This window comes from Patiria miniata, unplaced genomic scaffold, assembly GCF_015706575.1.
Source record: "Patiria miniata isolate m_02_andy unplaced genomic scaffold, ASM1570657v1 HiC_scaffold_12, whole genome shotgun sequence".
Classification (NCBI taxonomy): domain Eukaryota; kingdom Metazoa; phylum Echinodermata; class Asteroidea; order Valvatida; family Asterinidae; genus Patiria; species Patiria miniata.
The window spans coordinates 5,127,572-5,155,386 of record NW_024037050.1 but is presented as its reverse complement, the minus strand read 5'-3'; the positions used below and the strand labels follow the sequence as shown (position 1 = coordinate 5,155,386).

Here is a 27,815-nt window from a genome sequence, read left to right as displayed (position 1 = left end):
GGAGTTTCGAGTTCGTATCATCAATGTTTTTACACACAATGATTTAGGGCCACCGTATGCAATAGAAATATCCCGCCAACATACCTTGCAAACTCATGCTGATTTATCTTTTCTGGACGTTGTGACAAACTCAAACTCTATTACCGATTATTCCAACCATACTCTTATTAAATTCCATGATTAAAATCTCGCACTGATGGGTCTCATCCCGGCAATAAGCGACCAAATGTGCTCACGATCGTCACTGAAAAGCACTCACACACAGTACACACAACCACACATCCACGAGATGCACACAAATGACACACCATTGAAAAATACTTTTAGTCTGGTCCTCAAGTACTCCACTGCGCACACTGCATTGATGTCTATCAGGTGCTTGACTGCATTCTTATTAGACTTGTCACTAGTCCATCCATTATCGCGACATTTCGCCAGAAGTTTTCGGTCAAAAACGATACTTTACAAGTATTTTTTTTTCGTTATGTAGAAAATGGGAAATTCGTAATGTTTTAGTGGCAAATAGTATTTTCGTAATTTAACAAACAATTCGTAATAATTACGAAAAATTCGTAACAGTTGGCAGCTATGTAATAATAATAATACTAATAATAATAATAATAATTTGGGAGGCTAATCATCCTTACTCGCAGCTGGTATGCTGAATTGCGAAGGACGCGGCTACAATGTGGTAGGGCCGCTGGCACCTATGGCTGCCGGCATCATCGACCCATATATGACCACGGAGCACAGCCTGAGATCGAAAGTGTTTGATTTTTCCGGAGGGAGGAAAACCGGAGGGCCCGGAGAAAAACCCTCGTGGCACAGGAGAGAACCAACGCACAACTCTACTCACATGTGATCCGCGGCCAGGATTCGAACCGTGGTCACCTTGGTGAGAGGCGAGCGCTTTACGCACAAGCCACCCATGCCACCTGTAAACCCGTGATATGAGCTCACCATACATACATGTAAAATGTTACTTTAAAAGTTACTTTTCCGCACCTTTTCCTGGTACCATTTATCCTTAATGCTCCATATCTCTACTGATCCATCCTCCCGTCCGACAGCTAGTCTATCACAAGATGTACCACCGTGTCTGTCACAGGCAATGCACTGAATAGCACTGGGAACATAGTCACAAAACTTGACATGGTGGACACGAAATTCACCCATCGTATCTCACCTGCTGGAAAAGAAAAGAATGAAATGTATTACAGTCTGAAAGAGAAACAAACCCATTAAGCAGACGAATAAAAATATCTAAAAAAAATCAGATCGCATGATGTTCCCATCGTATGACGTTAAAGTACCAAGTGACCATCCGGTTTAATTCTCCGTGATCGGCCACCATTTCAGTAGGCTAGCGTTTGGTATTAAAGCAACCACGTTGTGTGTTGTACACTTGTAGCCTGAGAAACTCCAGCTGACATGCTCATATTCATTCACATGAATGAATATGAGCATGTCAGCTGGAGTTACTCAAGCTAGCACACTGGGGGCTGGTACCATGTTTCAATAGGGGGCGCTGTTCAAATTCGACGATTATTAACCCTAGATTACAGAATGGTGTACCGTATTTTGAACAGGCGGGCATTATGACCAGTATAATTTTTTTTGGGTGTCCCAGCGGGGGGGGGGGGGGGGGGGGGGGGGGGGGGGTTCGCATTATTTTTTAGGAATTTGTATGATAATTTTTTTTTTTGACAGAGCTGGGTTTTTTTTTTTTTTGGACCCCAAAACCCTCCCCCTGGATCTGCGCCTGTCCAGTATTTCAGTCACATTTATGGGACTAGTACTAGGGGCTAGCAATAAACAATAGGGCCTAGGGCCGACATAAAAGTAAACGCAGTGGCTATTGTTACGGCAGCCGTAACGCACGCATTTCCCATTTTCTATCGTTACGGTAGTACTGCAACTTTTATAAAAACATGAGAAGAAAATATAAAATTAGAAGGAAAAAAGTGAATTTAAACGTTATGAAATTCGGACTTTCTTTCCCTTTAGGCTTTAAAAAAAAATCCTCCAAAGCCTCAGGTTAGAAAAGGAAAAAAATTGGAGTGCAAAACTGAGATGCGAACCCGCAATCTCGCGGTGCAAAATCCTACCCTCTAATCTATCGACTGAGCTGTCGCACTGCTCGCTAACATGTGGGGAAACAAATAATTATATACCTGCGTGCGTATCAAAAAAGTATCGTAGAGGGGGCTAAACAACGGCTGCCGTAACGATAGCCACTTCGAAAAGTAAAACAAGTTAGGCCTATCGGAAAGATTCCCATATCTTGCCGCTGTCGAGCGCAAAGTGAGTCCCCCGCGCAAGTTCGAACTTGCGCGCGCAAGTTTAAACTTGCGCGCACGCAAGTTTAAACTTGCGCGCGCATTCATTTCCTTGCTACAAATTGCGCACGCAAGTTTAAACTTGCGCACTGCATAGATTTTCCCGGCCACGCATACAGAGCCGCTAAACTATTTTGCCCCTGGGTATACTCATGCAGATTATTTTTAAAGCAGATTTTTTTTCTCCGATTTAATAGCATCACTGAGCTGCGGGAGACAATGCCTTAATGCCTTTTTTTGAAACATTTGATTAAATTCATTAATTAAATCATTTGCAAATTTATTTACTTTTTAAAATAATTACCATTTTATATGCATAGCGTTTTTAAGTTGTAAACATTTTTTAATATGAATTATTGAGCCTGCAATAAAAAAAATTGTTAAATTAATACATTTAATTAATTAATTAAATTAGTAATGCATTCATTAATTTTTTTCAAATTATGCATTTTTGAAGTGTACACAGCGCTCGAAATGTTATGCAAGTATTTCTAAAAACAATATGAATTATTGTACCGTACAATTTATTAATTGTTAAATTAATTAGTATTTTTTTAAGAGTAAGTACTTTTTTAATTGTAGAATACATAAGCATTTTAAAAATAATGTAAATGATTTAGTATAATGTCAAAACCTGAACAATTGAAGGGATCATAATCATTCTTTTTACGTTAACAGCGGGTTACACCTAGGAAATTATGATTTATTTACATTCAAGAATATAAATAAAATGCTAATTAGGTTTACAAAGCAAAAAACTTGAAGCTGGTCTCCATTTTTGAACAACTTCAGTACACTTGCCAAGCAATCGCCGCTAGTGTGCTTAAGTTGATTGCTTTCCGGGTCCCCTCCCTGGCCCCGCCCCCACGTACTCTTAAACAACTTCTCTGATAAGCACTGCTAAATCTCAATGTTTCTTTTCATTGACGCTTATTGAATTCCCCTTTTTATTTATTTCTTTATTCATTCATTTATTCCATTATTTTTCCATGTACTCGTGTTTTGAAAAAAAATTCTTCATCAATGAAAATCCCGCCCACAAAAGAAGGTTGCGTCGCCTTTGCGCAAGCTTAAACTTGCGCACGCAAATTAAAATGGCGCGTTGTAATTTGCGTGCTTCAGGAGTCCCTCGCGCAAGTTTAAACTTGCGCGCGCAAGTTTAAACTTGCGCGGGGGACTCAAATTGCGCTCGACACCATCACTAATTTTTCCCTTCAGTGACTTATCAGCCATCAGAAAGTGATAATATGCCCTTAAAAAGTAAAATTTAGCTGGAAAAATATTGCAGTTTTTACTAAGAAAACACTTAGACATTTTTAGACCAGTCCAATAGGTTTGTGCACAGGGCTAGGGGTGACAAGTGATGGCCAGATATGGGAATCTTTCCGGCGAATGTCGGACACTTCGCCCCATTTCCACGTCGCCCCATGTCACTTCGCCCCTAACCACTTCCCCCCATCCCCACTTCGCCCCATCCCCACATCGCCCCATTCCCACTTCGCCCCATTCCCACTTCGCCCCATCCCCACTTCGCCCCATCCCCAATTCGCCCCATCCCCACTTCGCCCCAGCCGTTACATGTAAAAAGTTTTTAAAAATCTCATCTATTTTATTGGCTTAAAAACAATTCCAACAGATACACTAATTGCTAACCAACGGAAAGAATTAGCCCACCAAATGAACAAGGCAAATTATGGAGGACACCAATGTACATGAGGCCACCAAAAAAGCAAAATAGTACCCCACCTTGTCTGTAATACAATCCAAGCTTGAAGAAGAAAAAAAAGCCCCCCCCCCAAAAAAAAAAAGCCGCGTGGCCGCGTCAATTCCGGAACTTTGGTCCGACCAGACACCGAATATTTTTTTTTTGGCCTAAAAGACCCGGCTATACCAACCCGTCTCCCACTTATCTGAGAACGACAATACCTTTGACATCCTAATTTCACTCTTGGAGGAACCAATCTACATTGTACATGGGGCGAAGTGGGGATGGGGCGAAGTGGGAATGGGGCGAAGCGGGGATGGGGCGATGTGGGGATGGGGCGAAGTGGGGATGGGGCGAAGTGGTTAGGGGCGAAGTGACATGGGGCGACGTGGAAATGGGGCGAAGCGTCCGACACCCCTTTCCGGCCTATCAAATGAGCCTAATTTCAAGCTAGTCTAAACTTAGACCCGTGAACGTGGCTTGTAAACTACGCCACGTTCACGGGTCTAGTCTAAACTAGGACTCCAACGAAAGAGGGTCCCGTATTCCGTAAACTTTACAATCACCGTTTTTAAAACCTAGATATCTTATAATATTATAATGGTTGTTTCAATAAAAAAATTAATAAAACGTTACCTTTTTCATGTCCGTTTACAACACGTGCGAATGGTGCATGTGCTATGCTCTACTGGCAGCTAATGTGTCCTCTGAATGGTTGAACGGATGGAATTTGTCAATATTCGTCCAATGAAGTATTTCGTTTCTTTGAGATAGGCCAACATGGCACTTTCGAACCACTTGGTGGCGCTATCAACAAAACAAACTTTCGCGCGAAAAGTCCGTGTTTCAGATATGTTGGCCCCGTCAATTTACCTTTAAAATGTAATGGGACATTAATTAGCCTACTATATTTGACAAGCTTTTTGTTCATGGGAAGCATATGCATATGTCACTACGAGGATGGTTCAATTGGTAGTAAAATCGTAAGTACGCAATGTCTAGATCAGCAGATTGAAACTTGATTCGTAATTAATTGTCCAGTTGTCCCCAGTAGCATTCCCACTCTAGACACGTGAACGTTGTTTACACGCCACGAGCACGGGTCTAACTAGTCACTACACTAGTAATTTCAATGTTCAATATTATTATTAAAATAAAAAAAATAAAAACAAGTTAGGCTTTTCTCAGCCCCACTTGGTTGGCCTCGGTCATGTCGGTATTGCTGCGCTGTACGTTCGGCCACACGCCGGGTTTCCAGGAGTTTAGTTTAGTCCAAAGCCTGGCGCACCTTTTTTGGGCATTTTTTTTTACATACCACCATGGAGGTAGGATGATACCACTGCATAGGGTTGTATTCTATGATGCCTTATCTTTTGCCCTCCGGGTAGATAAGGTAATCTTTCTTCAAATTTTTATAGCAATTTAGACATCTTTCTGGAGTCCTCATGTGCAAGTTTCGGACTAAACTCTTCAGTAGATTGGGAAACCAGATGTGTGGCCTAACGTACAGCGCAGCAATACAGGCCACACAAGTGGGGCGAGGCTTTTCTGTAAGGTTTGTTAAAATCTGTAAGGTTTGTAATACCTTACTGCTCTGGAAGTAGAATTCCAGAGGTCATCGGAACATAGGCCCTAATTATATTTCATTTTCAATACAGTGGATGGAAAAGTGAGAAGAGAAAAAATGATGGGCTCATTCATTGTGCTTGATTCGACACATAAAAATTGCATTGTTAGACACCACATACCATATACTGAAAGATGATTTCTGCCCAATGACAATATTACTGAACAATTAACACCACTGCATTTTTAAGTTGTCGAATGAACTTCAATTTTAAATAAAAACATATAATTTATTTGCAAGGGCCAGCCCGGACAGTAGTATTCCAGAATGGATGTTGATTGAGATGCAGGGACAGTTGGAATGCCCTGGCGATGAACAACTGGCAGGAAACTTTATTGGAGATCTTCATTTCAACAAGAAGGTACGTGTAGTCATCTACTGATGACATGTCACCTTCCAATCCAGGCCCGTATGCCGGGGGGGGGGGGGGGGGGGGGGGTAATCAGGGGTTTGAAAGAAAACAAATTGCCCCCAAAAAGTATGCCCACCCCCATTCCCTAAAAATCTCGCCTTCAAGTCAAAAGCACTTTGATTCAAAAAGTCAGGGGAAAGTGCCATGTGGCCAGGAAATGCCTCAGATTGCACCAGCATCTCGAATCCAAAAATTTCCGACCCCACACCTTAACTATGGGCTCCATGCTCGCATATTGAAAGTTCCACTTTGGGATTTGAAGTTACACCCCCCCCCCCCTCTTGGATTAGGGAACTGGCCTGCAATGCCTCTTGCCTCAACTTTGTTCATGTTAAATTCTTCAACAACAAATTCAGGAATGTATTGCAAAGAGATTCATGAGATACCAACAAAGCATGTGTCTTGCCCTTTTCTAGTGATGAACTCCAACCGTCACTTTTGAAAAAAAACCTTGCATGTCATTATGATATTGTAGCGCTATCACTAAATTTCTAGATTTGCTGATGTATAGTTTTATGAGCATAGCTGAGGACAAAACAAATTTAGCAGTGCAAGTGGACAGCTTTACTATTATGACAAAGAATATTATTGCACTATTCAAAATATCAAATGGATTGATATTGTTTAGGTTGCTAAATGTTCATTTTACCTTAAGGAAATAGTTCAACTTCAAACTTGTTTTCTTCAGGGCGTGCCAATCATGATCATTGGACATCACATTTTGTTTGGCAAGGTGACTTCCCTTGATAAGCCTTACATTGTTCTTCTGAAAAACACCAAACCCACTCCTAAGGAGGCCGAACATCTGAACAAAAGTGTATCCATGGAAACAGACCAAGATGAAGATGTAGTCACTAAGGCAACCACGGATGAAGAGGAGGATGGAAGCTCGGAGGGAATTCACTACAAAGTATCTGCAGCCATCAAGCGAAAAATTGTTTTTAGGACTCGTCCGAAACCTATCATCACATATGTCCCAAAGAAAGGCCACTGAAGATATCAAAACATGGCATTCTATAAAACATAATACAGTTGTGTAGATAGAGGTTAGATATTCATATACAATGTATGTGTCCATCTGTTGGCAGTACATGGATATGTTAAAGAAAAATGTGTACAATGGCACAGGCCTGCTTGATAGTAATGTATTGTTTAGCCAAAAAATGTTGATATGTGAGGTAATATGCCACTATCTAATGTAAGAAATGCCAACATGTAATAACAATAACTAACATGTAGCGCCGGTATCCGCCAGGTGAAATGCTCATGGCGCATTATACATCAATTAACTAATTTGATTTACGCAGAAAAATTATATCAATCTGAAAAACATGAGGTGAACAACTTTGTCTTAAGGAATGATATCATTTCAGTCTACATGTATGTATGTACATGTAATGTAAATTATGTTAACATGCACGTGTATACCATTTCTTTTGTAAGTTTTATGTATCATACAAATGTATCAGAAAAAAAAAGATGTACAATCTTACTATGAGTCCATCTTACTATGAGTCTCAACTGACAGAATATTTCTTTATAAAAAAATGTATTAAAAGGCTAAATCACTTTACACAGGGGACACTTTTTTGACCCCTTAAAAAATGGATATTATTGGAACTGGGAACCAGTCTACTTGCCGACCAGGCCTTTTTTTCAGGTGGTTTCAGATGCCCAAAAACGCAGACAAAAGTGGGTTGTGTTTTTTTTTCTCATTAAAATAACATTTTGAAAAATTGTATGGGTAAAAAAAAATCAAATTTGTTGAAGAGCATGGAATACGTGTTTTAAAATAAGTCTGCATTAAAAAGTACCTTGAGCAAACCCGGATTCTAACTATAGGTTGGCGGGGGAGAGGCTGATCAAGGCTGAGATGTAAAGTTCAGTGTACATGTACTTTAATTATTCTCATAAGGATTAAGGACCAATTTAAGAAGAAGGTCATTAAAATGATTTCTTAAAAATTGTAAACCTCTGTATCCCATTTGCTTTAACGTTCAGTGTCTCGAAGCTGCAGGAGTATGTGTATGTGTTTGACAAATTTTGATTTTAGCCAAGGACAGTTCGCTTTTATTGTTTTTCGTTGCAATCAATAATCAAACAAGATTGAGCTGTAAAATCGATGTCACCGAAAAAGTATTCTATGATTCTGAAAGATTTAGAACCGACATTACAAAATAAAGAAAAGTTTAACAAGAGTCCATTTTGTTCATGCAAATCGGAGCCTTGAATTTTTTTTTTGCACAAAACATGTTTTGGAATACATTTTCGTGCCCCTTAATCAATTTAATTTAGTTCCCCGCAATATTCTCGTGATACCGGATATTTTGAAGATAAATCATCCCTCCCGTTTGAATGACGAAACACTAACATAAATAACACTGAATTGGATTTTGTACGCGATGATCTTGATAGTTCATCGACCGGAAAAAAATACCCCGTTACGTATAAATAGCTCCTGATATGAACATGTATTTTCAAGCCAGGATTGTAACTGCTTGATACTATTAACTGTAACCGTGACATCAATGAAGGTCTTGAAATGGTTATCATATCCATCATAAACACGGCTTTTGTTTGACAAGATTGTCTTGAAAGCACCTCTAGCCAGCATGCTGGTCATTTTTGTTATCACGGTAACCTAGCACTTCAATTCGCTGGCCGAACTTCGTGGAACGACCCCCCTGAAAAATTTACATACAATGTTGGCAGCCCGAGGAAAACAACACACAATGCACGTGCAATAATACCCGTAACCCGTACGTACGCACAATAGCAGAGGCTGACTTCAACGACGCTCGAAACACTATACATGTACCTCGGGCACAAATTGGGTCAATATTCCTGTACTATAAAAACATAATGAATTGCGACATCCAAGTAAAATAATCTTTTCTGTTCGTATGCCGTCCTGCCAAAATATTTCGAAATCGCTAGAAGCAGGAGTCGGAATTTGGACTGTACGCGCAGACCTGACAGGATCAGCTGTTTTCTCCTTATCAATGCACAGTGCAAAAAGATCAAAAGACGATTATTGATGTCTGATTGACATTGCAGTTTGAGTGCAGTGTTGAGACAAAGGGCCACGGATACAGAAGTGCTGACACTGTAGGGGTGCAGAATTTCCTGGGTTGCAACTTGGCCCATACGTTATCCCTGGCACACGTACTCTGACGATAGGTTAAGTTCTAGAATTGTGTTCCACCTGGATACCACAACGGTCGTTCATCTTGACGTTCAGTAAATAAGACATGCCCGATTGCATGCGTAGTACTGGTGAGTATCATTTCTTTCTTATGGGTATTGTCACAGGTGATTTTGCCTGATAATTAGAACCAGAACTTTGCTAAAAATTAAAAGAGAGCATCATAGTGTGACAAAAAAACTTTGCTAGACTTGGCCAGCATCTGCTTTGACCTATTAGAACAGATTAATTCATGCATGAATTCGTTGCCAACATTAAGAATAATATAAAAATGAGTGTTGGTACCCCCGAAAAAGTGATCCTAGATCCCCAACTCTTCGGTGGCACAAAAGCAACCTTAGTGGGAATTGGATCTGCACTGCAGAAAATATGTATTTGAGTTTCATGATAGCTTTGCCCCTGTATTAGTAATTTTAGTAGTACGAACCATGCGATTCATCGGACCAAACTTAAGGTTTAGATTGCATTCGCTTTGTTTTTTTTCATGCAGCTACATGTTCTCTGGGCTCCTGATAGCCCTCTTGCACCTTGAATATCCGACCCTGATCTCTTCCTGACGACTGTCTCTAGACGATGAGAATGACATTTAAACGTGGCTGCATCACTGGCATATTAGCCATGGCGGCAGTGATGGGTGTCTACCTGACTTTCTTCAACCATCCTCCAGCAGCCATTACGCTAGAGGCCAACGCCCATAACTCCGCTCAAAAGATGCGACCACCCAAATTCTCGGATGACTTTGGACCTCCGAAGTCCAACCCCGCTGATGGCTCCAGGCAAATCCTCTCCCAAAAAGATGACACAGCCAAGGAGAAAATTCTGAGGGACCAGGGCACTCAACATAAAGACGAGGTGCCGAGTAAAGCACCCTCCTTGGAAAATGATCTTCATGAAAACAATACGACAGAGTCGGTTTTCTTTAACTTAATTAATGACACTGAGGCTTTTGATAAAAATAAACAAGAGGAGAAACCTCAGAACAAACAAGATCCTCAGATATCTGCCAAGAAAACTAAGACATCTGAAAACTCTGGCGAAGTCAAAGAAGACGCCAAAGATGAAGTCAAAGAAATCGCCAAGACAGGAGAGGAGGGAGGTGCAGATACAAAGCCAGGGGTAGATGGTGGATCAAAAGTCATCTCGCATTATGACTATCCCAGGTTCGATTGGGATAAGTGGGTGAAGGACAATGATCTCGTGGGTGTAGGAACCATTTGGGGATATTGCGGTAAGTTTGAGGCAAATGTCCTAAACCCATAGGCATTCGCCTCAGTATTGGCTGTTTTCCTGACAATGTACATTGTGAATAAAACTGGCACAAGATTTTGAGACTGTTGAAAAAAAAACATGACAATATCATCACCTGACATAGCTGGGCAATGTTTGTATGCTTTCATTCGCATGTGTACAATAATAATGCAGAGATCAATAGTCAAGTATTAAGCGTCACAAAACGAAGTCATCGAACTGTAGCTATTGTATAGTTCTTATCATCGCGACAGTTTAGTTACACGGCTGTCACCATCCGCTGGAATTATTTATAGACTTCATATAGGGATAAGTTTGACCCTAAATTTGTGGATACACACTCTGTTCCATTCATGTTTGTTTTCTCTGTATTAAATACCTTCATATGTACTTTGTATGCAAATTGAAAAATTGACAATGAACACGAATAAAAGCATTGCAACTGTGATATCTATACCCGTGCATGCAGTTTGGCGCCGCACCAAGTCGGAGCCTAATTTTCAGGGATTCAATAGGCCTATAAAAAGATACGGTAAGGGTCAAGGAAAGACCATTATTATTATTGTTCAGATGTCAAACGTTCCTACTTATGTACGGCACTGAGATGAAGTGCAACGTCTGGTTGTTTTGCGTATTTGGGGTATTCTACTTGGAACATATTTGGCATGTGAAAGTTTGGACCGACCGTTTTTGGCAGAATTGCTCGTTTAAATGTGGGTTGGAAATATGATTACTGGATGCAAAATCAACAAAAATTGGTAAATTAAGGTACTAAACTCCCTCATGAAGCAACATTCACGTGATTGTATGAATTCGACGCTTGTATTACGAATCCATTCTCATGACCCATACAATATACATTTGAATTGTACTGTTTGGTCAATTTGCAGACGACCCTGAACCTCCCGAGATCGGCAAGTTACTTTTGATGAAAGACGAGGACAGAGGAGGGTTGAAGGTGGTCATCGTTATGAATTCAACATTCGGTAATAAAAAATACTCGTCTCATTCAACGTGTGTGATGACGCCCATATTGTCGTGATTTAACAATATGGGGATTAGATATTAAACGTTTTAATTTTAGTGTTGAGAATAACAATCACGATAGCTATTCCTTAACAAAAAAACTTAAGAATAATAACACAGAGGATCGAAAATCACTTCTTTTTTCCGTAAAAATTCCGAAGAGTCAAATTTCTATAACTTATCTTTATAAATATGAAATATTGAAATTCAATGATTTCGAGCCCCTGCATTTACCAGAAAAAGAAGAAAATTCTCAAACACTCTCAGATCTATCATACCCTGATAGCCTGGGTATACGATTACAATTTCGGTATCATAGTGCTTCAAACAAGCTGTCTTGTTTCAGTCCGAGATTGATGTTTTTTTGCAATCAGCTTTATAGTTCCCGGAGAAATACACTATAGGACTACGTCCCTTGCTTAAGATATACACCGACTAGACATGATAAGTCCATGGTTTGGGCACTAGAAATAATGAATACAATGCTTCTCCATGGGGTTGTATTACATTGAGTATTGTTTTCTTATCAATTAGATATGATTGTCTTTCGATAATGGCTGTATGTTGTGTGCGTTTCTGACCAGCAAAGTGGGCTGATGTTGAATTGCAAACACAAGTTCGGGCCTATAAAACAATTAAGCTCAATACTGTCAGGGATTTCTCAGAGCGGCCCTGACATAGTATCTGGGAAACGTGTGGAAAGGAAATCAATAATATGTTTAACATTGACTCTAGCAGTAGGACGTGGGTATAGTGCAATTCTTTCCTGGTTCAGTAAAAGCACGTAAACATAATGCATTGTTCGTTTCGATAGTTTGTTGCCCTCGGTACCTTGACCTGTTTTTATTCAGCACTTTCATTTCGCTTCAACTTCGTGCATTGGGGTTAAATGTCGTCATTTCATGGTTTTATTTGCGACTTGAGCGGCGGCTACACATTATACTGGCCGAGTGTGTGGTATGTAGACTAAACAATGTCGATTGTGTGTAGTCTCCGCTCGAAACGTTTAGCGTCTTCAACGCTGAAAAATGCCAACCCGAGTCACTGATCACTCTAAAAAAAATGAGTCGGATTTGAGTAGAAACCACTTAATTTTGACTAGCCATTCAAGGTCAGATGGGTGCAACTGAAAATCAGTCAATCTGACTAGATGTTTGCAGTCAGTGTTGAAAAATAGTTATGCAAATATATAACTAAAATTGGATTCAAATCCAACTACTTTTCCTATATGAGTGCCCTTATTTCAATATTGTCATTTGATTTTTAACAAAACTGGATATCAATCTCATAATAAATTTGTTCAGATCCCCGTTTCTCACAGGCTTTCTTATCATATTAAGTCAATGACAAAAGTGGGATATCGTTGGGTTTGGAACCGCACTATCACTAACATTGACTTTATAAATGATCTCTTTTGGTTGTCTAGGGCTAGGAAGTTTGCATGGTTTAGCACAAGTATAGGCCTACCTCTATCTAGATCTCAGATTCAAGATTTTGTTTTAGCTATATAGCGAAAATCTGCAGAGTTACCGAACCATCTTATTTTTTCCCTCCCCAGGGAGAAACATTGTCCCTTCCTTAACCACATCTTTTTTCCCCCAAACGATTCCACTGAATGACCAGCTCAGATGAAGAGTATACGGACTTCTTAGGTTCAAATGCAAGTTTTACAAATTGTCTCTGCTCAGCGAAAATCATGACAAATGTATACAGCAGAGTCAAGTTCTATTCGCTCCTGAGCCAAAAAAGATTTCCTCCTCGATTAATATCTTTTTCCCCCTTAGATGAGCAAGTTGAATCTGGTCAGATTTTCGCCAATGTCATGTACGGGGACATGTCGTTCTACGACAATACAATGGACATCTGTACGCTGTTTGACGACGACGAGCTTGAACCAGGAGAAGAACGAGATAACTTCTTTGACTGTCCTATGGCGGCAGGTCGGTATAGACAAACATCATGTCGTCATTTAAAAAAAAAAACCGGCGGACACACAGTTTGATGGCGGTATTAGGGTTGGGTAGCCTAATTTGGGTAACAACAAATGATTCATGGGCGTTGCAAGGGGGGGGGGGGCAAGGGGCGCTTGGCCCCCCTCCACCCCACCTCACCTGGAAAAGCAACCCCCCAAAAACAAGAGAAAAGGAAAGAAAACGCAAAAAGAAGTGTGAAGTCATATTTGCTATTAATTTTATACACATTTAACAAAATGGGCGTCGGGTGGGGTGGACAAATGTCCCCCCGCTCCCCCGCCCATCCTCGAAAAGAAGAAGATAAATTGAGAATATGCTAGCGAAACTACAAGGATTTTTTGGGAGGGAAATGTGCTTTGCCTCCCCCCCCCCGAAAAAAAACCTGGCGACGCCCATGAAATGAGTTAACCAAAAGCAAATAGCGGCCTCCTATTGTCTCCAATTTGGGTTCACTTTGCTCACGAAAAGTGATTCATAATCGAGAGAATTAACTAGAAAACTGTGATCAAAGAATGATAGAGGGACTTGATGGGTTTCAGCGCCTGGTCATCGGGGTGCAGCCTAAAGTTGTCGGGGAAACATTTGCTGTTTTTTCATTTAATATTTAAAAAGACGATCCCTATCGTTCCTTTTGTATTTCTTTAGAATTCCTTTTATATTTCTATAGTAAATTGGCCGGGAAAAGCTATGATATTACAATTATTACATAATTAGGCCTACACTTGGATTGAAAAAGGTAAAGAAGTTATAATATGTCCTGACCATTCACCAATTTGTAATTGACAGACATAATTATTTTAGCTATAACTCGTGTTCGATTGTAAGTGTTTTTTACAACACTTTGCGAACATGTCTAGTTTATTGTATGAACGTGCGTATGAACACCAATCATCAACGTGTAATGTTCAACTTTAGCTATCAAGCTTCTTTAAGATTTCCAGGTATAATTCTATACTTACGATTTCTTTTCAGGACCTAAGTACTACACAAAAGAGCTGCACATTCCATTTTTCGTTCCAAGTGTAAGTTCTATATTTTTGTACATGCATATTATTTTCGATAGGTTGAATGTTCGATATTTTAAAATCTATTTTGAGAGCATGCAACCCTATCATTGCTTGCATTTCGCACAAACACATCCGCCGTGCTGATAGGGAAGCGCGAACCAGTCTAGCCTGCGAGAACTGCATTATTGTCGGGCCGCAGATAATTCGAAACTTGTAGCCTACATGTATAACTGTCATTTCATGAATTTCATGGCCGATTTTTAGTCCATGACTTTATTCATAAGTGAATAACTGTTGTTCGGCTTGAAAAACAGCAATTCAAAAACCAAATCCATGTTTCGAAGTTAAACTGGAAAATAGCCCGCGCAGTACATCTTTAAATTGAACATCGCATTAGTTGCATAGGATTTTTTTGTTATAGCAGTTGACACGCTGCATGCATGCAGTTCATTGAATTTGCCGAATTGGTTGTGTCGACAATCAATCTCCCCAAGCTTTCTGATTTGTGGTATAATCGCTGTTTCAAGCTTTACCATTATAGCTAGTATTGTCTCGTATATCACGACTGAATGTTGGTATATGAAAGACACGAGAGCATCTGGTAGACTATCTGATGTTACCGATGTGTCGACTGGTATCAAACTGTACAGACGTAGCTGATCGGTCTGCTCCATGTAACAGAGGGCTGTATATACCAAAAACTAAAATAAGTTGAACATAAGTGTCAAACTCAAACATTAGATAACTCTTAAAAGCTACCGCGAGTGAGATGGGCTGCTGTAAAAAGTAGTGTGGTATTAATTGTGCTTTGCCTGTTTCTTCCCGCAGGGTCACTTCACAGCCAAAGCTAAGCTAGTCGACCAACTGCAACGGCCTGTCATCTGTACCTCTGCCGAACTGAAGTTATGAAAGGAGTTCAAGGATTAGGCATAATATTATCTTTTCTTAGGAAAATCCGTTAATCAAGGAATCATGTATATGAAAACCCATGCCATATAGAGTTTTCAAGAGACTATGTCTTAAGTTTTACTCGACTTATCAATTTGTATTGGAAGTTGGTCTATCAATTCATGAATAACAGACTACTGTGGATTTCTCCACAGCAGATGCAGTGATGTTCCACTGGGATGTGTATGAGTAGACGTTTTGTGGATTCATTGTCAATGAATCAAATTAGAAAGATCTTAGATGGCTACAAACAGTTTGCCTGTATTCGTATTAACCAACGCCAATCACGCAATGCTCATTTATCGTCTGATATTTTGACGGGAAGGGTGTGTTGATTGGGTCTTGTGCACTAAACCGACAAACAAAAAGAGACGTTTCGGGAAGGTAACGCAGAGGGATACAGAAAAAAAACCTAAAATTTAAATTGTAACCACTTCATGAAAGATATTATTTTGCTGCAGGTAGTCGTCCAGGAGTTGTTTAAGGAGAAACTGGACCAGTGCATTCATACAGCCTTGTGACTGAATCTAACCAGCGGTCTATGCCCTCTAATGCTAGGTTCACACATTCCAGAATTAGTTGTAAATACAACAAGAATTGGTGATTTGGTTCTCGAATCACCCCGACAATTTTGAACATGTTCAAATTTATCGGGCCGCTTCCCGATCTTTAACGATCTTTCACCGAACAAACAGAATCTTCCCGAGGCAGCCAAGAACCATCCCCGATCTACTCAAGAATTGCTATTCGTGGCGATTCGGCTTAAAAATCGTGAATGTGTGAACCTAGCATTACATATCGCCATCAGTGCAATACAGAAACAAACCTGGCTATTAAAATTGAGCTGTCATTTGGCTTGCAAAAAGTGCGAACTTAACTATGAAGTAAATTGCGTAATCGTTGCCAACTATTTCACAACCATGGCGCTGCAAGCATGAAGATATAAACATTTTAGCTGCGCTTGAACTGCTTGCGTATGGTGTCTGTAGAATGGACGACCATTATTGCACTGAGCAGAAATCGTGAAATTCTGAATCCAGAACAGAGCAATGATAATTGCATTGTGACTCGCTTTTGCTAGCATGACAAATATACAGGGATACAAAATTCCTAAATTTCAAGCGCATTATCATGTTGCCAAAATCTCAGTATTTTAAAATATTCTTTTCGTACTTATTGCTTAAACTATATACTAAGCGCGTAAATGTTTACTTCCGTTTACGTTTTGTTAATTGTCTTTAGGGCCTAGTAGTTTAAACTTTTATAACAAAAAAAACACATATCCTAGTTGCTCAACTCATATTAAATACAGGTCGTAAAACCTCGCTAAAAACAAAAACGTCTGTGCAAAATGTACATAGATTTTGTGGTAATTCCCGTGTGAACGACTGCAAGGGCGGATGCCGAACAAAAAAAAATATTTGGTCCCCCAAAAAGTGGGTCCCAAAAGTGACGGCGTGGGGTTCGGGGCCGACTCTTAAGGGCCCCGAAAAAAATTGCATTCTAGATGCTCTGTGATACGATCTGAGGCTATTTCTGACTACTTTAACCAAATCCTTTGGAAGAAAAGATGGTGGTGTACGCGTACGCAGTGCCTGCCTTTATTGCGACGCCACTTAAAAAAAACCGTGTTTTTTTTGTTTTGCGGGAGGGGGTTAGGGGGTCATGGCCCCCGTTGCCCCCCCCCCCTGGATCCGCCCTTGAACGACACTGGTCTGTAGTACTGCTTATGGCATTGTGTACAGCTTTATAACACTTTTTTTTACAAAGTTAAGTGAATAAAATAAAGCATGTTTATAATGAAGAACTTTCTATTCAACCTGCGCCGCACTCGCATTGTTAGCTCGGTGCATCGTCGCATTGTATTCTTGACGACCCTTGTCAGTGCATGTATCAAAGTAAACTTCGAAATGTGTTGGTGTGTAGGCTTTTTGTACAGAAAAAAGGCCTTTTTAACAATATTCTATTGTGTATGTATTAATCGTCGATTTGTTCACTTTTGATAATTGCTTTGTTTTACCAGAACAGAATTAAATAATAAATCATTTACCCATTTGTTTAATGTTAATTAATCCCGTTATATAGTCGGCATTGTGTGCATTGAATGCCCAAATTGGGTTTTGTATGATGGGTTGGACGAATTTCTTTTTGGATGAGGATGAAATTGTATTTCAGTTTTTTTTATTTTAAAGAAACCAGTGATTCTCGAAAGATAACGATGAAGAAAATATTCAGTTCTAGAGCATATTCTAAAGATTCAAGAAGGTTGTGACCCCACTTTGTAGTACAAAATATGTGTTTGTGGGAAGGGTTCAAATTTTCCCCAACCCCTGATCCCCATAGATGTTGTTTCCCAAACAACATGCGCATTATGGTTGTTGAGCGCCCTCTATTTGCCGAGCATTTCGATAGGTCAATTGGATAGGATCGTGTTTTGTACCGGAGGGATCATCACGGTTAGGGTTCAAATAGCAATTTTTACCTGAATTTGTTTTCTTCTCTAATCTGAAGATTTGGAGGATTTATTTTTAAAGGAAATAAAGTCCGAATATCACTACGTTCGAATTCATGTTTTTTTCTTCTAGTTCTAATTTTATATTTTTTCTTATGTTTTTAAGAGAAGTTAAGTACAAAACGTCATAGCGTACACCCCATGCGGAAAATTGCTCCCGCGTGCTTACCCGGCATTTAAAAACAAAAAAATCTTCGATACTTGCTCGATCTCGACATCTCGTGCATCAGTGGCAATTTTTAAATCAAATTAGTACATTAGCATTACATTATATTTGGCCCCATTTTATTAGTATCATCATAGCTCCATGGCATGGGATCAAATAATATACAATGTAGTCAGCGGCTGAATGGCGGTGGCAAGCCCCATTCGAGATCCGCCACTGTGCAACAACTCCAATGCGCCTATGAGTGCCCCCCCCCCCCCCCCCGGCTGCCACGGTCCGATGTCGGGGTCTGGTCACGTTTTTCATGCCCCTGGCCCCGAGGGTGGGAATTTTGGTCACTCAGAAACATTGTTTATGTTACCATTGGCGTTCTACAACATGAAAAGTGTGCTCCACGAATGTATATCGGAGATTATTTTCAAGTAAACTTGAATCATCGATCCTGATTGGTCGATCGATAGCGATGGCGGCAGCAAGCCGTGCTCAAAATTTTGCCAGAGGCGGGATTTTTCAATTCAAATGTGACAATCTCCACGTCTTCGGTGCGGGCAGCCGGGGCCGGGGGGGGGGGGGGTTGGACACTTGATAGGCGTTTCTATGGTTTTTAAGTTAAAGGCGGAGCCGAACTGAAACCGCATACGTAATTTGAAAATGGTCGGAGCAATCCTGTATTTTCGCTCGTACCCACCACCCTGTACAAGCGAATCCTGTATTTAACGTTCGCGCAGTTTTCAATTCTGACTCTTGAGGGCGCAATTTGTATGAACGTTTGACGTGGACGAATTATCGATTACGGATTAAGTGCTGTCGATACATCCCATGTCACTGACACTGATTTACTTTCAAGTCTTCTTTTTTAGCATGTTTTGAGCAAAATATGTCTGTTCGTGTTGTCTAGTAGTGTCAGGTAAGAAACTGTGTTGCGAACGGAAAAAAAAGTGAAAAGGTTATGTGGCTAGCTGGAATCGTGTGTTATTGTCGGACTAAAATTTTTGTTTTGGAATCGTCCTTTTCAAGTTAGTCATGTTAGTTACTATTTTTGTGGCGACCATTGTAAGCTGCTGACTTAGTCATGTTAGAGTGGTTGAATGCTCCAACCAGTACCTGCTTTTATACTTAGTTAAAGGGAAGATACAAGTTACAACATTTGCAAACATCAAAAAACCCGAAATGATCAAATTATCACAAAATACCTCACTGGCATTGTTAGGGAATGACAGGGTAGAGCATCCTGTAAAATCGTGGCTCCTGGTGTGCTGTCATTTTGAAGAAAATTTGTATTTTTCCAACGCTGGTCGACTGACCAGCGTTGGAGAAACTGGCTTTTTTCAAAAAGCGCTCCGAATATGTCATAACAGTTGTTCCGCATTTTCTTTGCAATTGGTTACACACCTGTGAAGGGGTACAATCCTGCCACTGTGCCAGACTGATTTTCTGACCTTACAATACCCCAAACAAAGTCTATGTATTTCCCTGTTTCATCTTAAGTGGGGTCAGGGAACCAGACTACAATAACATGATTGGTTTTCTTGTTTTTCCAGCATCTTGTCAGTTTAACAATATTTGCTATACATGCTATATCAGACTAATCCTCCAAATCCATTTATTTCTGAAAATTGTAGTAAAAGCAAATGCTGTACATTCCCTTTAATAAATAATGATTATTACCCCACATTGTGAGGGTTGTGCATGCAGACAATCACACACTCAAGTGTTACCTACCTGTTGATGTTGGATGAGTTTCTAGGGTTTGATTTATTTTCTTGTAAGCTACATGTAGTCAAAATGTTTCAGCAATACAGTACTCAAACCCTAATTTCTCACAGGTCTTGGTCACCATGGGCAAGAAAGATGCACAGAGATGTCAGCTACCAGTAGATCAGTATCGTAAAAACATCGGGAAGCAGGACTATAAGAGGAGCAAGAAAGATCTGATCAAGTCCAAGCGAGAGGCAGACCTCAGGAAGACTAGCACTGGCTTCCAGGTAACCGTAAGGCTCGATGTAGTCCGAAAATTTGGGACTCTCAATACTGTGTATGAGGGTCCCAAAACTTAAGCTATTGAAAACATGCAAAACAAGAAAATAGACTGGCACCTAAAACAACCAGTCCAACACAGCTTCAGTACTTCATCAATCAACCATGCCAACAGAATTTAAGAAACGTGTGGCATGAAGCGGGAACTAGTCTCAATTTACTACACATTTCTCCATTGTCAAGCCACCAGACTATTGACACTAAATGAAGAGGTCAGTCTTTTCAAATAGTTGGACCATGGTTGGACATGTACCAGTCTAGTCTTTAGCTCCATTTTGAAATCACTTGACTTCCCTCTCATGTGCAAAATATTGAAGAAAAGTCTCCTTTAAAAATGGAATTGAGTCTGCAAACTTGGTTGGTGAAATACTGAGGACATGTTCTTTGCCCCAGTGGAATTTTTGGAGAAATTTGCTGGCTAAACTGTGAGTAAAGTGGGCCTGGTTTAGTTTTGCACGTTTCAGAGCACTCCAGAGCCCTGTCTGGGCTCTAAGCAACTGTTGATGCCCATGTTCAGTCTTCATTGCTGCATGGACATCAATGTTTATCTTTCAAATTAATGCCAACTTGATATTTGCATCCAAGAAAAAAATGGACAGAATAATTTAGGAGACAGTGGGGTTAGTTGGAACGATTTTCAAAAAAAATATCCATATGCCTATAATCAGGCATGCAACTAAGAATTTAGGGGAAAAATGGTGTGCAACTGGGAATTTAGAAGAAAAAAAACGAGGAAATTCCAAAATACACAAGACTTTGTACATTTTTTTTTTCAATTTGCAATGGGATTTATGAGAAGTAAAAAACAAGGAAATCAGCAGATCCGAGAAAAAGTTGCATGCCTGTTAAATGTATGTATATGGTTTATTCTGCTGGTCAGCTAGAATAGCAAAGATATTTATTGTGTAATAATTTCCTGGCATCTAATCTTAATCCAGCATGTGCATGGTGTTTATTTATGCTGCAGGATTTCATGCTTGTCGTGCTTGCTGTGTGTGGAGTGGTGTGCCTTATCTACATGTTCTTCTACCTGCAGATGCCTTCAAAAACATGACAGAAATTCAAAGTTGTGTTTTGCCAAATAACGTGCATTGGTAGAGTGTTAATATACAGTACCATGTCATGCTTTTGGGACAGAGAGAGCCTTCTGAAAATCCAACATCCAAGTGCCTTAGTAAGGTCTGTAATTAAAATGTATTGGTGAATGTAAGGGTTCTCAATGCAATATGCTGGAAATCATCTACTGTTCTATGTACAACTGTAATTATAATGGAACCAGTAGCGATGTCAATGAGCGATGTACATGTAGTGATATCCTGAGCGATGAACAGTCAGTCAGTGAGAGGCATGTATCCGTTATGTGACTATAGGCTTTAGCCACGTTGCAGAGGTGTTGCTAGCGGGAGAACAAGCCTTGCCTGAAATATTCAGGGTTTCCAGAAATCAAAATTTGAGAGGTAAATACACACAAAGTTACAGATTTAAATATTAGCCTCCAATTCATGCAGAAAGAAAAACAAATCCAGAAAGAATTAGCAAACTTCCGTCTTGTGCCTTCCGCCCAGTGGTTTTCATTTATTAGTAAGGAGTCAAGAAAGGACAGTCCTTACCATTGACAGCAACATTTATTCCAAAGTTCATAAGCAATGGAGTTTGCTTTTTAAACTTGGTTATAATGTCCATTTATGTTTACCTGATGTGTGTTTTGGGAATGGAACATGAGCAATGTTATTGATTCAAAATGTGAGAATGTTTGGTGTCTACACATTTTGACGTCATTCTTTCAACAAATGAAAGTGCACAAGGATCTGTTAGACCTGAATCATTGGCATGACTATCCATGCTTTGCTAAATATCACGTTGACCTTCGACACTCAACTTTTATCATTTGTAAGGAGTAGGCCTACAGTGCCTGTGTTGGTATAGTCCGTAGGAGAAATTATTACCTTGTACTTAAATTGTAAGTTGCTATGAAGTCTATACATGTATTTGGGCCCAGATTTACTTAAATTACTTCATGTGATGAACCTTGATTCATGCAAATGACTTACTTGCAATACAGAGAAATATATCTTTTATTACTTTTGTCCATGTATTTTTCAATATTTTCGAAAAGTTTTTGAAATTTCCAAGTTGTGAAAAAAAGATGTGTAGATACTACATGAAATTGATAACAAAGTTGTCGATCTGGTTAAAAATTTCCAATGTTATTTGTAATTAAAATTTTCCATTAAACAAACTGCTGCCATAAATGTCTTCAAATGCTTACTTGTTATTGTGTAGTACTGTTGTGCATTTGGTCGTGATTAGGGCTGTTCGAGAACCGGGTACCCGACCACGCTGATGTCAGGAACCGGTTCCATATTATGGAATCGAATAACCGTAATTAACTTTACAAACTACTTTGTAACTTCTCAGGCAACGGGGGAAATAAGGTTTTGAATGTCATTTATGGGGAATTTTCAAGATGAAAACCAGGCTACATGGAAAACCAAAAAAATAATTATCCGCTTACAGGTAGTACGGAAATCGGGTACCAGATTGAAAAAAAAAAACTCGGGTAAGGCCAAAAAAAAAAGTCTCCGGTTTCTGGTATGGAGCTTGCCCAAAAAGTGGTGCGGCGACGCGGCTTTTTTTATTTTACCTGTTTTTATTTTGCTTCAAATGTCGGCTGATGACTGCACATGGTGCCCGACTAAACTTAGTGCAAATATATGGGAGTCCAGAGAGGCCACATAAAGCTTATTCTCGACCATAACTCAATCTAAAAACACGTTGTGCAGCAGCAGGATTCCAGTCAAACCAGTGAGTTTGGCGGTTTTGAGACATCATCTTTTATTGAAAAAAAAAGCTTTTTCATTTTGCCGAAGCGCATGGCTACGGCAACGCGCGCGCATACCAGAAACCGGAGACATATTTTTTGGCCTAAGCGTCTTAAACGCGAATCTGTCTTAGCAGTGTCATGTGAGGTTACGGCTTGAGGAGAAAATGATCCCGATTTATTAGGGTGTCTGCCGCGTGGAACCAAGTCAAGATGCAGAAATCATTTTCGGCATTAATTTAGGATCGATTTTCTGATGTTGAGCCCACGGTTTTTTTTTTATGTATTTTTAAATTTCGCATATAGTTTAGAAAGAAGTGTTTCGGCGATTATTATGCAAGACAGCTACCTAAATGAGCTTCGGACATATCGTGTCTTCTATTAAGGCTTGATTGGCCTTGCTTAAGGATGCAGACCAGTAAATAAATACCCATATAGGCAACATTGTTTACAAACCCCACTTCAAAAAATCGGGGCAAAATACTCGGAACTTTCACAGGTGATCGAGATATGTAGCAAATTAAAGCCCGAGTTATCGTCTATCCCTTTCTGTTCAATATTGAGGGGGTCGGGGAACTGAAGACTTTTCGAAATGTTTCCCTCCTGAAGCCCCGGGCCAAAGCAGTCCAGATTCCCATTGTTATTATTTTTTTTAAATAGATCCCTCCATTGCAAAATAGAGCAATGTTTGGGTCCAAATTTATCCCCAATTTCACAGAATGCTAGTTCTGAGACCAATTTTGAAGCTGGGACATTCCTTTCTACCAACCCTCAAGTGCAGGAGGCACAAAATTCTCTATTGTTAAAGAGAAAACATGGACAGCATATTACAAGTCGTGGTTTCCTCGACGTAGCAATTGTGGGCCTATTTTATGGTCTGCACCTTTAAAATATGCATTGGAGGGATGTATATTTTATCAGGCATTTGTCGCGGAGCTTGCGGGCTTCAGCGAAAGGATGATACTCGGGCAACCAAAACCTACGCATTCATAGAACAAACGCCACTGACACTGTCATTGCGCCTGTATTATCCCCCACCAGGCCAATCCCAATTATCCAACTATAGCTTTGTTCTGAAATAAAAACAAATAAACGAGACATTCTTGAGGGACATTAATACACCATTTAAATATCCTTCCATGCACGTTTTGTTTATTAGTCTGTACTAGTTGTTTTATGTAATCTAGCTATGTCTACCAATTATTGCAATCGTCAAGAAAACATTACGGAACCGAATGCATGATGGTCCATCTTCCAAAAATATTCACAACGCACATTAATATAAAAACAAACTGAAACGTACTTACCAACAAGGTTAAAATACCCCTTTGTTCAAACGTGATGCACATATTTCAGCAAAAGTCGGTTTCTTAAGAACTTCTCGTTTGCCATATAAGTTCTTCCTTTTGGCCAAATTCTCGTAGGTTTCCAGGTGTTTTAGTACAGTGCATAAGATTCAATAACTCAGCATTAATTTATTAAAATTCTAACCCTGTCGTTCGAGTTAAGAAAAACAGCCTCATTTCTGCCTGTCTGCCTGTCTGCACCTAGTATAACAACATATAAAATGTAACGAATATGTCAATAGAGCAGTGATGATTGTCAGTGGGAGTACAAATGTATACTATCATCATGATCTTTAAAGCAATTAAACACCAAAATCAGCAGTGCGCGCACTGGAGCTTTGACAAATTTCCGAAGTCATCAGTCTAGCTTGTCGCAAGTTTGTTATCCATTTACCGTGCATTGTAGGCAAGCCCCAGGAACTTCTCGTTCGTCAAACAAAATTAAAGTCGACTCACTTGAATGTTATTACTCCCGAAACGAAATAGATAATGTCTAGTAAATGATTCATAACACATTTGTGTACGACGACCACATCAGTCTACATTGGCTAAACAAGCGTGCCGTCATATGTCATGTCTGGAGTATTTGGAGGCGGGGGTGAATTAAGTTCCCTTTTGATGGGCGTGGCGTTCCAGTCACTGTACTCATTGTCTTCACCACCCTCTGTATCAGAATCCTCGCATTCAGGGGCCGGTGGCAGTGGGTACAACTCGATGAACATGTCCTTGTTGCGAGCCGACTCCTTGGCCTCCCTACCAACCTCTGGCTGGTCTATATTGGCGGCTGTGTGTGGTGATTGCACGGCGCGGCCGCTGATGATGGATGGATGGCGGGACATAAACCGATCACACGCCTTGTACACGTGATACAGGATCAAACTACCAATCAGGAATCCCGTCACAAAGACCGTTGCGATGATGACTGCAAGGACGGGTGTGGTTGGCCCTTTGAGAAACAAAACGCAAACATTTTATTCTATGATTTTGTATAAGAAGGGATGCAATCATTACTTCTGTAAACATACCAATGTAAATTTGTAACAAACCCGATCGTTTTCGTCGCGTCGGGGCAATCCATGGTGTCCCAGAAGTGCCATCACTGTCAATACATCGTATGGCCAAATCCTGGCTGTGATCGTAGTCCTGGACCCTGGCTCCAAGCTCCTCATGCTGGCATAGACTCAGGTTCCTCTCCGAACCCTTGCACTGTACCAATGCTAACAGTGGTCGTGTATACTTGGGTGCCTCCTGGAACTGACTGGCAGGAACCACATCATGAGCTGAAGTGAAATCCAGCTGGCGGCAGACGATGAGGGCGGCATTCATATCGTCTGACTGGTTCTCAGTCTTGTAGACCGTCCACCAGCGAAAGTTATGGTAGATTTCCACCCGGCCTTCCGTAGTGTTGCTGCCTCCGACAAGACGTACTAAAGATGAAATATTTGTAAAAAGTTTCGGAACTATAAATGTGAGGAAACGACAAATCCAAAATAATGTTGACCATGAAATTCACATCGCGCTTCCGAGTGAAGTACGAACTGTCCCTGCTTCTTCACTCCGATGTGGCACTGCGTTTGCACATTCTCGCCAGAAAAGAAACGAAAACAAACTAACCCCAGACTTTCTTGCATATCTCCATACATATCTCATAGACATTCATCGTTACGTTTACCTGGTTTAGGAAGCTTCAGCTGATGGTGTACCGTTGGAGGGGAACATTTGACTCCAGCATCCTGTGTGTGATCACAGTCGTGCTCTCCTAAGACATGGTGAGCACACTCCAGAAGATTGCCCTCCGAACCCTTGCAGTCAACCTCGTCCAAGAGTATGCCTGATCGAAAAAGTATGCCGGATAATGTTTTCAACCTGAACAGCTGCTTTTATTTTATTTTCAGTAAGATTATCTGAAACATTCCAAACTCAAGTAATGGCATCGCAAACAAAAGGCCTAAAAAAGCGTGCCCAATGCTTAGTAGGACCTACTATACCTATGTAGCTTCCTAAGGCGATAAAGGTCAGTACATTTACCAGCTAACAGGGAAGCCATCGACGTGAACGGGGGAATCTCCAGGTTGTGGAGGAACCAACTGACTTCGGTATTAAAGTTAATAACCATTGCTTGAAATTCCAAACTAACAAACCAACAAACACCACAAATTGTGATAGTGTATAATTAATGCTAAGGTGTATCACGCACCAGTATCTGCCCGTCCTTTGCCGAAGTAGGCGCCGAAAACAGCCGACACAGCCGAGGGCAGACCGAGTTGTCGACACGCCACCCCGGCCGCCAGAATGTCCCATTTGTCATCACAGACAGTCCACCAACGATGATCATGATAGACCTCCACCCGGCCCTCTAGCACGCTATCACCACCAATTAAACGGATGTCTTCACCTGAATGCATAGAGCAAAATGGTAGAATATTGCTTCAAACTCAAATTGTATACTGCAACCAAAACGCCCGTGAATATGCCACGACAATGTATTTAGCATGCTTCTTAAAGCAGACGTAGCCATGTACTTTTTGGATTTCAAATAATTCTTGGCTATCGTAGCACGGTCCTGTACTGTTGTATTTACACATTTATTCTGAGAGATGATGATAACGGGTCTTGTACAAAACCAACGCCTTATCATATACTGATACACAATGCAGCGTTTGCAGCCTACTTTTACTGAAAATTGACAGAAAGTGTATTCGCGAAGTCAAACGGTTTATGAACTGCTGTTGGGTCGCTGAAAATTGCGGTAGGAAAATTTACAGCGCGTTTTGATCAGTGCGTATTTCTGTTCGGTGCCTTCGATGTAACCCGAAATCACTTTATGCCATTTTTTCTCTAAAAGTGACGATTGCTGTCTTCTTGAACTGAAGTCAAATTAAAGACCAACCTAAGTTTTACCTTGGATCATGAGTGGATCTGTTGCACACCTGACTCCCGCCGCTACCTGCCTGTCGCACCTCCCTCTGCCCACCCCGCTATGTAAACACTCCGCTATGTCATCCTCTGTTCCGTCACACTGCACATCATCCAGGAGAAACCTTACGCCATCCGTGCTGCCTTTAGCCTTGTATGACGGCTGTAGGTCAGAAGTGTCTGCTCCGGGAAACCCTAGCTGATGACACAGCACCGTGGCATCGTGTTCGTCCCAGCCGTCCTGGCATACCAGCCACCAGTGGCCGCCGTGGTGGAGCTCAACTCGCCCCTCGTACGGTTGTCTAGGGTCGCTAGCACCCAATCGGGCTTCGAAGACTTCGGGTTTTCAAATAATACGAAACACCATGTTTGAAAACATTGTGTTAAAAAAGGGTTAAGCATAATTTCAACATACCATTGTACAATTTGGTTCTTCGTATAGAAAGATGTTTTGCATGGTGATGGTTCCGTTTACAACAAAACGTTATTACTGGTTTTTACACAAACCATTACTGATTCTTGTTGAC

The 27,815-nt window shown here is 40.5% G+C and overlaps 5 protein-coding genes across 5 annotated transcripts in view; 3 read left to right on the top strand and 2 right to left on the bottom strand.

The window, feature by feature from the left end:
- LOC119746155 (U3 small nucleolar RNA-associated protein 4 homolog) overlaps positions 1–4,791 on the bottom strand; it is a 44,040-nt gene extending 39,249 nt beyond the window's left edge. Inside the window, exons 1-2 of the mRNA XM_038222968.1 lie at positions 4,681–4,791; positions 1,006–1,186 (exon numbers count right to left, since the gene is read on the bottom strand). Of these exons, the coding sequence (XP_038078896.1) occupies positions 1,006–1,176 (171 nt within the window). The 5' untranslated portion in view covers positions 1,177–1,186; positions 4,681–4,791. The remainder of the gene's footprint in view (positions 1–1,005; positions 1,187–4,680) is intronic.
- Positions 4,792–4,856: 65 nt separating this feature from the next.
- LOC119746146 (chromosome transmission fidelity protein 8 homolog) lies at positions 4,857–8,297 on the top strand. Its single transcript, XM_038222956.1, has 3 exons — positions 4,857–5,027; positions 5,912–6,032; positions 6,772–8,297. Exons 1-3 carry the CDS (start codon positions 5,005–5,007, stop codon positions 7,075–7,077), a joined length of 450 nt encoding a protein of 149 aa, XP_038078884.1. The 5' UTR covers positions 4,857–5,004; the 3' UTR covers positions 7,078–8,297.
- Positions 8,298–8,884: 587 nt separating this feature from the next.
- Positions 8,885–17,306, top strand: LOC119746137. Its single transcript, XM_038222944.1, has 6 exons — positions 8,885–9,359; positions 9,779–10,516; positions 11,427–11,522; positions 13,347–13,502; positions 14,508–14,557; positions 15,371–17,306. The coding sequence occupies exons 2-6, from the start codon at positions 9,862–9,864 to the stop codon at positions 15,449–15,451; spliced, it is 1,038 nt and encodes a 345-aa protein (XP_038078872.1). The 5' UTR covers positions 8,885–9,359; positions 9,779–9,861; the 3' UTR covers positions 15,452–17,306.
- A 1,604-nt stretch (positions 17,307–18,910) lies between these two features.
- Positions 18,911–22,467, top strand: LOC119746129 (triple QxxK/R motif-containing protein-like). The gene is made up of 3 exons (XM_038222931.1): positions 18,911–19,075; positions 19,995–20,153; positions 21,173–22,467. Exons 2-3 carry the CDS (start codon positions 20,007–20,009, stop codon positions 21,257–21,259), a joined length of 234 nt encoding a protein of 77 aa, XP_038078859.1. The 5' UTR covers positions 18,911–19,075; positions 19,995–20,006; the 3' UTR covers positions 21,260–22,467.
- Positions 22,468–24,467: 2,000 nt separating this feature from the next.
- Positions 24,468–27,815, bottom strand: part of LOC119746120 (deleted in malignant brain tumors 1 protein-like) — a 33,525-nt gene continuing 30,177 nt past the window's right edge. The window contains exons 10-14 of the mRNA XM_038222919.1: positions 27,274–27,624; positions 26,570–26,767; positions 26,045–26,203; positions 25,419–25,799; positions 24,468–25,318 (exon numbers count right to left, since the gene is read on the bottom strand). Of these exons, the coding sequence (XP_038078847.1) occupies positions 24,921–25,318; positions 25,419–25,799; positions 26,045–26,203; positions 26,570–26,767; positions 27,274–27,624 (1,487 nt within the window). The 3' untranslated portion in view covers positions 24,468–24,920. The remainder of the gene's footprint in view (positions 25,319–25,418; positions 25,800–26,044; positions 26,204–26,569; positions 26,768–27,273; positions 27,625–27,815) is intronic.